The sequence below is a fragment of the Bubalus kerabau genome, chromosome 1 (assembly GCF_029407905.1).
Source record: "Bubalus kerabau isolate K-KA32 ecotype Philippines breed swamp buffalo chromosome 1, PCC_UOA_SB_1v2, whole genome shotgun sequence".
In the NCBI taxonomy this organism is placed as follows: domain Eukaryota; kingdom Metazoa; phylum Chordata; class Mammalia; order Artiodactyla; family Bovidae; genus Bubalus; species Bubalus kerabau.
Window position 1 is genome coordinate 124,318,481 of NC_073624.1, and position 14,362 is coordinate 124,332,842.

A 14,362-nucleotide genomic window follows, 5' to 3' on the forward strand; every position below is an offset into this window, starting at 1 on the left:
AGTCACCCTCTATTTCCCCCATCTCCTATCGCCTAGCGTCTAGAGCTCTTTCTTGAAGTCAGCCACAATTACCAGTTTATGTACCCATCCAAAGATATTTTTATGCCCATGTAAGCAAATATGTGTGTATTTTTCCTTTTTATTCAAAATAATGTTTTATATATACAGTGTTCTGCACTTTGCTGTTTTCACTTAATATATTTTGGGGATCACAGAAACATAAAAACTTTTTCTAAAGATTTACTTGATCCTCAGGTGAGCTGGACCCAGAAAGAATGGGCTCAGGTATCCAGTACGGAGATGCGGCCTTGAGACAGCTGCGGTCCCCGCGCCGTGCCCAGGCCCCGAGCGCGCAGGAGTGTGGCTGCTGAGGCAGCTCAGGCGCGCAGGTAGGTGCCCACATTGCAGCAGTCCTGTCGCCCTCAGACCTGTCCTCTTTCCCACCCAGAGCCCCACACAGGTTGTCGTTGCTTTTTGAAGGTGCATTATGAAAAGGAGAGGTGATTGCATAACTAAAAGTTTATTCTCAGCAGTGGAATACACATTCTTCTCAAGCTCACATGGAACACTCATCAAAACAGACCACATCCTAGGCCATAAAACACACATGAAGACATTTAAAAGAACAGAAGTCATTCCGTGTCTTCTCTCAGAGCACAGTGGAATAAAACTAGAAATCTGTAGTTGGAAGATAACTTGGAAATCCAGAAATGTGAGTATTAAGCAGCATACTTCTAAATAATAAGTGGGTCAAAGAAGTCTCAAGAGAAATTTAATAGTATTTTGAGCTAAATGAAAAAAACACAACTTATCAAAATTTGGGGGAGATTCAACACAAATAGTACTTAGAGTAAAATTTGTAGCATTGCAGGCATGTATTAGAAAAGAAGAAAGATCTAAATATAATCATATGCATCCTCCATAAAAAACTAGAAAAAGAAGAACAAATGAAATCCAAAGTAGAAAGAAGAAAAGAAATAATAAAAATTAGATCAGGAAATCAATAGAAAAAAATTAGTGAAACCAAAGTTGGTTCCTTGAAAAAATACAGTAAAGTCAATGACTAGCCAGGCCAAAAAAAAAAAAAAAAAAAAAACCAATATAAACTACTAATATCAGAAATGAAAGCAGGGATATCACTACAGATTCTATGGACATTGAAAGGATAATAAAGGAACACTATGAACAACTCCGTGCCCAAAAATTTGATAACATAGACGAAATAAACCAATTCTGTCGAAGACAGAATTTGCCAAAACTCACACAAAAAGAAACAGATAATGTGAATAAGGCCTATATCTGTTTTAAAGAGCTTGAACCAATAACTAGTCACCTTCCAAAACAGAACGTACCAGACCCAGGATGCTCCACTGGTGACTTCTTCCAAACATTTAAAGAAGAGATTATGCCAGGTCTCTGCAGTCTTGTTCACAGAACAAAAGCAGACAGAACACTTCGTAACGCATTCTATGAGGCCAGTGTTATCTCAATCCCAAAGCCAGACAGAGACATTACAAGAAAAGAAAACTACAAACTAGTATCTCCTGTAAACATAGATTCTGTAAACACAGAAATTCTCAACACAATAGTAGATTGAATCCAGCAATGTATAAAAAGAATTACATACTTCCAAGTGGGATTTATCCCAGATATACAAGACTGGTTTAACATTCCAAAATCAATTAATGTAATCATCACATCAACAGGGAACAAAAATCACATGATTTCATCAAGAGATGTAGAAAAATCAGTTGACAAGTTCCAATATCCTTTTGCAATGAGAACTCTCAGTAAACTAGGAATAGTGGGGAATCAACTCAACTTAGTAAAGTCTACCAAAACCTACTGCTAAAATCAGACCTAATGGTGAGAAAGTTGAAGCTTTCCTATGAATATCAGGTACAAGGCAAGATTGTGCCCTGTCAGCACTCCTTTTAAGCATCAAACCAGAAGTCTTAGCTGATGCAGTAAGAAAAGGAAATAAAAGATATACAGATTGGGAAGGAAGAAATTAACTAACTTTGCTGGCAGATGACATGATTATGTAGAAAATCCGAAAGAATCCACAAACTCCCATATAAGTGATTATATATTAATAGCACAGTTGCAAGATACGAGGTTAATATACAAAAGTCCATCACTTTTCTGTATCCCAGCAATGAACAAGTGCAATCTGAATTGAAAAACACAATACCATTTACATTAGTTTCCCCAAAAAGGAAATACTTAGGCAGAACTCTTAACAACATCTGTATGAGGAAAACCAAACTGATTCTAAAGTTCATGTGGAGAAAAGACAAAAGACCCCGAATAGCCAACACAGCACTGAGTGAGAAGAACAAAACTGAAGGACTGTCGGTACCCAACTTCAAAGCACTGTAGAGCTATTGTAGTCAAGACAGTATGGTATTGGGGAACAAGAGATCAGTGGGACAGAGCAGAGAGCCCAGAAACAGACCCAGACCCTGATGTTTGACAAAGGAGCAAAGGCAATACGGTGAAGCAGAAATAGTCTTCTCAACAAACGGACCTGAAACAATTGGCCAGCCATATGCAAAAAATGAATCTAGACATCAGACCTTACACCCTTTACAAAAACTAGCTCAAAATGAGTCAGATCTAAAGTAAAATGCAAAATCATAAAACTCATAGAACATAAAATGAGAGAAAATGTAGATGTCCTTGAGTATTTTGATGATTTTTTAGATACAACACTAAAGATACAATCCATGAAAGAAATAATTGGTAAGCTGAACTTCATGAAAAGGAAAAACTTCTGCTCTACAAAAGACACTGTCAACAGAATTAGTAGACAAGCTACACACCAGGAGAAAATGTTTACAAAAGACATATCTGATAATTGTTACTGTAAATATACAAAGAATTCTTAAAACTCAACAGTAAGAAAGAAAACAAACCCGATTTAAAAATGGACCAAAGACTTTAACAGATACCTTGCCAAGGAAGGTATCCCGATGGCAGTAAGTACAGGAAAAGATACTTCATAAACGAGCTGCCACTGCTGCTGCTGCTGCTAAGTCACTTTAGTCATGTCCGACTCTGTGCGACCCCATAGACGGCATCCCACCAGGCTCCCCCGTCCCTGGGATTCTCCAGCCAGGAACACTGGAGTTCTTAACAGATACCTTGCCAAGGAAGGTATCCAGATGGCAGTAAGTACAGGAAAAGATACTTCATAAATGAGCTGTGACTACAAGCCTATTAGAATGGCCAAAATCTAAGACAGGGACAGCAGCAAATGCTGGTGAGGATGGAGAGCAATAGAAATTCTCTTTCATTGCTGGTAAGAGTACAAAATGGTGCAGCTACTTTGGAAGACAGTTTGACATTTTCTTATAAAACTAAGCATATTCTTACTATATAATCCAGCAGTCTCACTGCTTGGTATTTACACAAAGTATTTGAAAACTCATGTCCACACAAATACCCTCACATGGATGCTTATAGCAGCATTGTTCGTAATTGCCAAAACTTGCAAACAAATAGGATGTACTTCAGAAGGCACATGGGTTAACCATGGTCCATCCAGACCATGGAATATCATTCAGCACTGAAAAGGAATGAGCTATCAAGCCATGAAAAGACTTAGCATATACCTTCAATGCATATAACTAAATGAAAGAAGAACCTTCAACGCATATAACTAAGTAAAAGAAGCCAGCCAGGGTACATGCTACCTGATTGCAACTATGTGACATTCTGAAAAAGGCAAAACTATGGAGACAGTGAAAAGATTGGGGATGAGAGGGATGAATATATGTCTTCGTGTATTTGTCCAAACCCATAGAATCTACAAGAGTGAACTGTGGTTTAACTATGGGTTTTGGGTGATTAATATGTGTCTGTAGGTTCATCACCTGTAACAATGTACCAGCTGGCGGGATGTTGATAATGGAGGAGGCTGTATATGTGTGAGGGTCAGGGGTGTTTGGGAACTGTATACAATTGTTTCCTCCTCAGTTTTACTGGGAACCTAAAACTGCACTAAAAAAAATTAAATCTTAAGAAAAAACCTAACGCAACCACTGAAACAACACAACAAAGAGTGTTGGCAAATTTAAATCAATATGGGAATTAAAATGGAATAACCACATAATTACTCTAAATAATCTGAAAGGAGACAGTAAAAGAAGGAAAAAGGACATAGAACAAACAGGGAAAATATGGAACAAAATGCTAGCATAAACCTTCCCTATTAAAAAAAAATTAGATATTCTGCTTGAAATAATTTGTAGGAAATCCTTATGCTCTTGCTCAGAAAGAAAGGAAAGTTGATGGCAATGATTGGGTTAGAGACTCTCCTGCCTTCATGTCAGTGACGAGTCTTTCTTGGGTTAGTTGAAGTCTAATAGAATGTGCCTCTAGCTAAGGCTTATTTATAAAATTTGCAAATTGATATTTTAACTTTATAAAGCTTCCTCTTTTTTATGTATAGTCAACATTATCTAATAGGCATGCTGCTGCTGCTGCTAAGTCGCTTCAGTCGTGTCCGACTCTGTGCGACCCCATAGACGGCAGCCCACCAGGCTCTGCCGTCCCTGGGATTCTCCAGGCAATAGGCATAAGTAAGCTTAAATAAAAGTTGGAAGTGTTCACTGGTTCCCTTTGTGACTTTAAGCTATGTTTGGACATTTATAATTATGCATATTTCTAAATCGTTCTTAATATTTTTTAGGTATTCATACAGTGGTATTTGGGACACAATTATTGAAGCTTGAAGAAGAAGGTTTTTTTTAACCACCATCTTTTTCTACTTTATATGGAAGTAGATCTTTGTGCAAAAAAAAATAATAATAATAATTTGGTATATTATACAAGCTAGTAGATGTGGCACAGCAAACTGTATAATAAATCCAGTTCAGTGGACGAGACCATTAAATGTATACACGTACGTAAAAGTGTTCTGTCCCATACACGCCCTTTCGCCTGGTTTGGACCCTGGCTGGGTACCGTTCATACGCTCGTGCAGTGCATCTCCACAGCATGGTGTCTGACGTACGGTATGATAGAGCACTGCACTCAATGCAGTCTGATACTTTATTTTTTTTTTAATTGTCTGAGCTAAAATCTGTTCATTGTGAGGTGTGCTCTGATCATTATGTTGGTTATATTGCACAGTTGGTTATGTCGTGACCTGATATTCAGAGATTCTGGCATTGATGGCCGATGCAATACTTAGTTAATTCCATTTACAAACAGTCCACAAGGCGTTACATGAGCCACATTGGAAATACTAGAATTTACTCACATACTGAAATAAAATGGTAAATGAAATTTTCTCACGAACTGTCTAGCACTCTGATTTTAAAGCATCTTCATCAACTCAGTTCAGGAAGTAGAGCCGAGCACCTGATGTGTTTCAGGCACTAAGGATGCTGGTACCTTTCAACAAACTTCCTAGGCAACAGATGTGACTCTCAGCACTGGTCAGTGCAGTAGCGGAAACAGGGCTGTTTACCTGGTCCCAGTTTGCTGATCATATGGTCTTCCTGTTAGAAAACACATTTTTGCTACTGTGCTTTTTCTGGCATTCAGTATTAGAGCATCACTGCCTCCTTTTTAGTCTTTTGTTTTGCGTTCATTTTAAGGACACCCACTAAAGTTAATATTAAAGGGACACCTCTAAGAAATTTCTGTACACTTTTGCTAAATACTTAAATGCCTTACAACAGTTATCAAGTTGACATGTTTTTAATTCACATGCGTTAATGTATATTGTATTACAAAGACTTGTTCTAATATTTTAAAATGTTTATGCAAAAATATATAATAGAACTTTTCTTTAAAGCTAAAATACAGTACTATTTAAAACTGAAAGGTTTAAATAGCATTCTTCACCTTACATGTGTTCTTCCACTGTGACTTTTAGCTCAAACTGGTAAATTTGATTACCTTTAAGTTAGAAGCTGCCTACTGCTTTTGTTGTTTTGTTTTAACCAATGGAGCACAGAAGCACTACAAACTCTGGAAGTGACTTGGATAAAAATATCAGGATGTAACTGTTTTAGATATTTTAATTTTGCTTCTTTATATCTTGAATATTTGATTTTGAAAAGTCAGAATATGAAGCAAATTCTCAGACTGATCTGCTTCTTGGACCTCACTGGAAGAATGTTTGATTCAGTGTCTTGTTAACAGTGGGTTTGCAAGCTGCTCATTTTTGAACAGCTTTTTGCATGGGGTAGGAGCATGTCTGTTTGACTACATCAGTTTATGCAAAAGCAGAATTTTAAAAAAATAAGATAAATGTTGGTTTATAAGTGAGCCTGTTAATTTAAACCCCAGGTATTGCATATAATTCCACATCCCTTGACCAATAAAATTTGCTGGAGAACCAAACCCTGGTGGTTCATAATAAAGGCCTTTAGGAAAAAATGAAGAGGAGAGAAGATGTGGTATTTGGTCCCTGGAGTGTTTCCTACCACCAGCCAATCCTCTGATTCTTCTGACACCAGATGGGTTCTGTTCTGACATTGTCTTCCTGGAAATGGCATCAGATCGCACAAGTTAAAGCCTGCGTCAACACCCACCACCACCCAAACCAACACATTCTAGGCGCCAGTCACAGGTCCAGGGTGTCACTCGTGCTTTCCCAGCCAGCCCTAAACCTGGGGTTCCTATGACCCACTCCTTGGGTTTAATTAATTCCTAGAGCAGCTCACAGAACTGAAAGTTTCCTTATGAGATTATGGTGTGTGCTAAGTCGCTTCAGTCGTGTCTGACTCTTTGCGACCCTATGGACCGTAGCCCACCAGGCTCCTCTGTCCATGGGATTCTTCAGGCAAGAATACTGGAATGGGTTGCCATGCCCTCCTCCAAGGGATCTTCCCAACCCAGAGATCAAACCCGTGGCTCCTGCATTTCAGATGGATCTTTACCACTAAGCCACCAGGGAAGCCCATGAGATTACTAGTTTATTACAAAAGCTACATATGAACAGCAGATGAAGAACACATAGGGCCAGGCCTGGAAGGGCAAGAGCACAAGAGCCTCTGTCCCCATGGAGTTTGGGGTGCCCCACCCTCCTGGCTCATGGCTGTTTTCCTGTTCACCAAACAGCAGGCTCCTCAAATCTTGTTTAAGATTTTTTCTAGATCTTAATCTCTAGCAACCCCTTCTCTGAGGTCAGTGGGTGGAGCTAAAACTTCCTTAGATCTTTCTTGTGACCAGCTGCACCCTGAACCTCTCCAGGCTGACCCTGAAGTCATTTCATTGGCATAAACTGTGCTCAAAAGGGACCCCTAAAACTCAGGAAATTCTTATCTTTTAGGAGCTTTGTGTCAGGAACCAGAGATAAAAACCAAATATATCTAATAGTGAATGTTATTAAATGTGTACATTTCCCACAATTTGTTAAGTTTGCAGGATGTCCTTAATTTACATTTCTAGAAAAGCGTTTTCTCAGTCTTCCTAGAAGAAAATTCTATACTCCATTTAGACTTGAGATTTTAATTTATTTTTTCACAGTCCAGCATCTAAGTGAAAATGAAAACATTACAAATTGGGATACTGTAATGGTTTTATTGAAAAATAATAAGAGTTCTTGAAAATGTAAAAGAGTTCTTGAAATCTTAAGAACATTGATTCCTAGCAGATCAATATTATTCAGAATGAAGAAAATGCTAAAATTAGTCATCTAAATGATTTGCATTTCATACTGTGACACAGTAGATGGTACTTTATTTTCTGTCAAATTTGTCCTATTTTTTGCTTTTTTTTCAGAGGGGAAAGTTAGTCTTTAAAACACCTGTAAATTTTAAATAATTTTTTGTACTAGTTAAAAGTGATTTTATTAATCAATTGAAAACAGTCCAAGTTTGTCCCAGTTGTTGCTTGGTTGCTTCCTGATTATGTTTACTTCTTTAAGGAGTTGTTTTTAGAAATTTTTAGAGGGATTTATTTGAGAGCACTCAACTTGCCAGGTTCAGGAAGAAGAAATAAATTGTTGGCCATCACCCCCTAACGTTAGAAATTAACCGCTAGAAAATAATGTGATCAGGGAGTCTTTTTTTCTTTTAAAATAGAATTTATGTTGTTTTCCTTTTTTTTTTTTTTAAATTTTGAGGGTTTTTGAACATACACAAGTATGGAGAAAATAGCATATAGAACCACTACATCAGCTATTTTCCACAATTGACTATTCATTATGCCAGTCTTGCTTTATCTACCTTTGCCCCACTTTTTTTACACTGTAGTGTTTGGAAACATCCAAAACCTCTGTCATTTCACCCAAAAATAGTTCAGCATACATCTCAACAAGAATATATATTTAAAATTTGTTATTGTCAATATACCATTGGGAACTTCAGAAGAGATACTGTTACAAGCCAAGAATGGTTATGGTTTTTTTCTTGGAATTATATAGTTGTTTTTCTAGATGTATTGAAGAAGCAAGATACACATCCTTTATCCAATATTACTAGAGGTGACTTCCCAGCATGTGGCTAATTGTACTGGAAGTTCTGTCTCCGAGCCCAGAGGACAGTGTACCTTCAAGAGGGACACAGGGCAGCCAACCTGCCACCCACAGCCAGTGCAGCCTCGGAAGCGGGAGCCCTTGTCATGCTGGTTGTTAAGACATTCTCAGTATCACCCCGGCCACTGTCGTAACGCAAGGCCCTCTTAATCAATTCTTCTCAGTGTGTCCACATGAAGGAATGTACTGAACGTGATGTACACATCTATGGAACTTAACGCTAACCAAGGATGATGTGGTTGAGTCTGCAGGAATGTCAGCTTGCTCCTTCATGCTAAAGGATGGATGTTGTCCTTCACCTGTGGGAACTGGATGAAAAGTAGATAGCCTGTGCTCTGATAGCTCCCTTCTCTAATTTCTTGATGTCATGTGTAAATTTCATTTTAAAGGAAAACTAGCATTTTAAGAAAAATTTTAAGAAAAAATGCTAAATTTCTGAAAATGTCATATTCCAAAATACCATAGAAATAATTGGATTCATTAAATATTTGTGGGCCAGCTAACTCTGTATGAGAGTAAAACTGCTGATTTATGTATGTTGGGTAGGAGCCCTCAAATCATTTTACACTGATGAGGAAATTTTGTGATACGATTACTTCTGGGTAAGTCTACAGCATCAGAAAAGCCATCATATTGGTTTCTGTAGTCATAAACATTGGTCATATGCCCTCATGCTGTGCCTGTTTCCTGGGGAAAATGGGGCTTTTACAGGACACTTGTGTTTGTCTGAACGCCCCTTGATTTCTCATCACCTCTGTGCCTTTGTATGGACTGTGTTTGGTTATCCTCACCTATACTGCACCCCACTGTTTGTCCAGGTCTTTCAGGCTGAAGCCCTCTTGTCCTGACAGGTACAGTTGGGAGCCGTCCCCAGCCCTGACCCCTGACACACGCAGACACACGCTGCTTCAGTATGTCTCTGTCCTGGCCTTTCTTTTGCTGTTGGTCACACTGATCCATGTATTGTCTTTGTCTTCTCTGCTGGGCTGAGATGTCCTTTGAAAAGGGTGCCTTCTGTGTGCCCAGGACCTGGCACATAGAAGGGACTGAAGTGCTTGTGAAAAGAACAGATGATCGGAGTTGGGTTTGTTCCCAGGTCCTTCTAAAGTACATGGACATCAAGCCTATCCACTGCACAGTGCCTGTTTTACAAAGTCCCCTAAAAAGTGGTCATGTGATCCCGCTCAGTCCCTTCCTTCCTGGGAGGGAGCCTCATAACTCCTAGAGCTCATTTTCAATTGACATCACTGAGATGGTGAAATAGGAGGCCCCAGCCGCCATCCGCCCACCCACCCGCCCAAAGACCAACAATTAGCTATCTGCAGAGATAAACAGCTCTGAGAGAGCTCAGGAGTCTACTTAAGAAAATTCAGCAACTCAGTGGGACAAAAACCTGAGAATAATCACACAGAAATGGAAGGAAAAAGAGCTTCATTTTGTCTGCAATCTCCCACCCCCTGCTGCTGCTGCTAAGTCACTTCAGTCGTGTCCGACTCTGTGCAACCCCATAGAAGGCAGCCCACCAGGCTCCCCCGTCCCTGGGATTCTCCAGGCAAGAACACTGGAGTGGGTTGCCATTTCCTTCTCCAGTGCATGAAAGTGAAAAGTGAAAGTGAAGTCGCTCAGTCGTGTCTGACTCTGTGCAACCCCATAGACAGCAGCCCACCAGGCTCCTCCGTCCATGGGATTTTCCAGGCAACAGTACTGGAGTGGGGTGCCATTGCCTTCTCCATCCCATCCCCTAGGCAGGCTCTTTTCAGCACCAAGAGAAACCTCCCAGACTAGGAAGAGTTCCCCACCCCAGGAAAGGGCATAGGCGTGACCAGCTTCCCCAGCCTTTTGGGGCATCAAACAAAGGTCCTGTTGAGTTTATCCCACTCAGAGACTGGCAAAGCTGAGACACAGAGAAAGTGTCAACCATGCAGCTGTTAAAAACCATGGTTCCTAGTGCCCTGGTCCCCAGTCCTCTGCAGCACCACCCCATGGGAATTCCAGTCCCCAACCATCTGCTACCTGCTCCCCACCCTCCCCTGGCCCCACTAGAGCCCAGGATCTGGACTGGCAACCTACCCAGACCTCTGAAGCTACACAGGTGTAAGATGCCAGGCTAGGCCCTGAGGCTGACCCCCACTGCCAAGTGCACACTTGTGGCCAGCCCCTTCCAGCTGTGTACCTGCACACGCCCAGGCTGATCCCCATCGCCAGCTTCCACTGCTGTGTACATGCCTGTGGGAAGATACTGCAGCTCTGGGAAAGCACACCACCTGCCTGATGGGCCCACAGTTGGCCCAGACCCTTGCTACTGGCTCCGTTCCCCACCACTCTGTGTGTGTCTACAACCAGCCCCTGCCGTCACACGTGCACCTGCAGCGGGCCTCCCAGCCAGATGTGTGCGTGCCTCAAGCTCCAGGTCATTGTTGCTTCCTGCCCTGATCAGCTGGCCTCCCCAGCCAGATGTGTGCGTGCCTCAAGCTCCAGGTCATCAGTGCTTCCTGCCTTGATCAGCTGGCCTCCCAGCCAGATGTGTGCATGCCTCAAGCTCCAAGCTCCAGGTCATTGTTGCTTCCTTCACTGATCAGCTGGCCTTCCCACCCAGATGTGTGCGTGCCTCAAGCTCCAGGTCATCGTTGCTTCCTGCCCTGATCAGGTGGCCTCCCCAGCCAGATGTGTACATGCCTCAAGCTCCAGGTCATCATTGCTTCCTTCCCTGCCCTAGATGCTGAACCTGGAGGTGCCACTGGGGAACCCACCAGCCCTTGCAGACACTGCAGACCCCTGACAGTGCTTGTCAGGAACCACACAGTGGATGCTGTGACCCTCAGTGACCTGAGTCAATGACAATATCCCTTCCACCCAGACACACACCTGCCCTTGACACCCTGTACCACTGGGCCTGGGTCACAGCATGTTCCAGCACATCCCCAACCTAAGGTCTTATACCAAAGGCAGCTCATAAAGTTTGGATGAGGTAACTGCATACACACCTATATGCAAGACTTCAGGGATCACACAATCAGGGAATCATGAGACCACCAAAGGAACATGGTAAATTTCCAGCAACTCTCCCTAAAGAAATGGAGATACATGAGTTGCCCAACAAAGATTTCAAAAACTTGTTCTAAAAATGCTCGGAGAGCTACAGGAGAACATAGATAAAACATTAACAAAATCATGAAAGCAAGAACAAAATGAGAAGTTTAATAGAAAACATGAAGAAGAACCAAATTTTGGAGCTGAAGAGCACAATGACTGAACTGAAGAATTTAATACAGAGCTTCAACAACAGACTAGATCAAGCAGAAGAAAGAATCAGTGAGCTTGAAGACAGAGCATTTGAAATTATCCAGAGAAGGGGTTGGGGGGAAGAATGAAAAGAAATGAAAAGCTTACAGGACTTCTGAGACACCATTAGGAAACAGTCTGCACATCAATGGAGCCCCAGGAGAAGAGGGGGAGGAAGAGCAGGAAGCTTGTTTAAATAAATGATGACTGAGAACTTCCCAAACCTAGGTAGGCATTTGGACATCCAAGTTTCCGTCCAAAACACTCTTCTCCAAGACACATTTTAACAAAACTGTCTAAAATCATAACTGTCTAAAATCTCTCAAATGAAGAGGCATTCGTGACTGTTGGCTTCAGTGCATAGTTATCCAGTTGTTTTACATTCTAGGTGAAGAGCCTTACTGTTTAAGTTGCAAGTTTTGTGGTTTGGATCAGTATTTCTTGGAAACTCCATCTGTACACTCTTAGTTGGCCTATTGTTACATGACGTACAGCCTGTGGGCAAGCAGTTGTCCAGGATGCTGTTTTGTCTGTCTGCACTGAGCGGTACATGAGGCTGTGATTGTCAATAAACGTCTGCTTTCAGACCTAGAACCGCTCAGCTATCCAAGACTTGCAGGATGGGTCATAAATGTTTGGGGTTAAATGTGTGAAATCTCTCAATTCTGTTCACACACACTCTGTTACAATTGACAAGTCCTTGTGTCGAAGCAGAAGCTGGAGCTATAAAAATTAACTGCTGCCTTTTCAAAGCAGTAGTAGAGGAATGGCAAATAATAGTTTCCCTACTCTAATTTTAAGATGAAATGATTTCACCTGAAGCTTTTAAATTTGTTTTTCTATTTAGGTTGTTTATACCTGTTTTTAGCTGATTTTTCAAATCAGCTAGTTTAGTCCTACCTGAATTGTGAGAACTCTACTTTTGCACTTGGTGAAATTCAGTACCCAAGTGCTGCTTTGGTTGTTCACTGTGTCTCTGATCAAGGTGATTTCGTGCCCACTTTTCTTCCTTTAAAAAAAACAAAAACAACAAAAAAAAAAACACAGTTTATCAAGAAATTATGGAGAATTTTTAGTTTAATGCTCATTTTTAATATTGTCATTTGAAATGTCTGTAACTGAGACCTAAAGGGGCATAGCATTTTTTACAATTTAAAAGTGTTCTCACATGAAACATCTGATTGAACCTTCAAAACAGCCCTTTGCAGTGGCACAGAACAGAAGTAGGTCCACTCCACAGCCCAGGTGCCTGAGATGCGGAGGCAGGGGCCACCACCCCCAGGAAGTGGACGGCAGGTCCAGGGGGAAGCCCTGTGCTTCCACCATGCAGCACCATCAGACAGAGCAGTGGGTTTTCTGTTGACTGGAATCTTTTTTTTTTTCCTTCAAAATTGATGGCAATTTCAAACACACATGTGTATTGGAATTTCAAGAACTGTAAAGCATTCTTTTTTATATAATTAATTTATTTGTTTTAATTGGAGGATAATTACAATATTGTGATGGTTTTTGCCATACATCAGCATGATACATCAGGTATACATGTGTCGCCCCCCCATCCTGAACCCCTCTCCCACGTCCCTCCCCACCCTAACTGGTAAGAGTATTTTCCATGTTTAGTGCTAACCGTTCAAGGTGGGAAACAAGTTGACTTCATCACTGTGAAGCCATGCTTTAAAAAAGAGCAATTTGCAAGTTTGATAACTTGTTTTGTTGTCCTTGCCTTCAACACATTGAAAACATTATCAATTGAAAATGCATGACTGAAAATGCATGCCAGCTGGTTTTCAGAATGCTTGTCACAGTATTCTTGTGTTTTGTGGTGAAAGCTGTATCGAAGTTGCTGTGGGTCAGATGTTACTCTGTAAAGGTGAGACCCTGCCTGAGGGCCTGTGCTCTGGCCTGGCCCTCCTGGCCTGGAGCGGGGGCGTGGGGGTGGTCTCTGCCTCACACCCCTTCCCACTACATGTACTGTATGTGGTTCCTATGGCAACACTCCTGTGCCATCTGCCAATAAAGTCCTGACCCTGGCTGGCCCTCATCTGTGCTGCTGCTCTTCTCTGCTTATTTAACTTGGTCCTTGAGCAACAATAGAAGAAAAGTCTTTACACACTTATTTTTACTTGATTTGTAACTATCTGATTATTCTACTCTGGCTTTCCTTTTCTAATTTCCAAGAGCAATGTTGGCTTTAAACACTGGGGGGTGACTTCAGACTTTTACCCAATTCAGTTACATTTTGGGATCTATGTATCAGCCTCAACTTTAGGCCAAGTCTCCTCTTTGTCCTCAGGTACGTTGCAGTGGATGGTGTCTCACTCACTGTCAGAGCTGCTCTCATGGGGTGACCTCATGAGAACATGTGGGTGCCTCATGTGGCACCTCATGTACCTCATGTGGGTACAAGTCTAGTTCATAGAAAACATCATTGAAGGCACAGCCAGCAGTGTTGGGCGGGCACCATCCATGAGGGACCAGGTGCAGTGCCCGGCACAGGGCCCCAGCAAGGTGGGCTGTTGAACGGGGCTCTTGGCAGGAAGCAGGTATTTGGTCCCGACCCCCAAGGTTCCTCTCAAGGGGCAG

At 41.5% G+C, this 14,362-nt stretch overlaps 1 protein-coding gene across 2 annotated transcripts in view; it reads left to right on the top strand.

The window, feature by feature from the left end:
* RAB4A (RAB4A, member RAS oncogene family) overlaps positions 1-6,360 on the top strand; it is a 43,196-nt gene extending 36,836 nt beyond the window's left edge. For both annotated transcript variants that reach the window (XM_055587739.1, XM_055587744.1), the window contains exons 7-8: positions 256-389; positions 4,697-6,360. In XM_055587739.1, coding sequence (XP_055443714.1) covers positions 256-371 — 116 coding nt within the window. In that variant the 3' untranslated portion in view covers positions 372-389; positions 4,697-6,360. The remainder of the gene's footprint in view (positions 1-255; positions 390-4,696) is intronic.
* Positions 6,361-14,362: the final 8,002 nt, after the last annotated feature.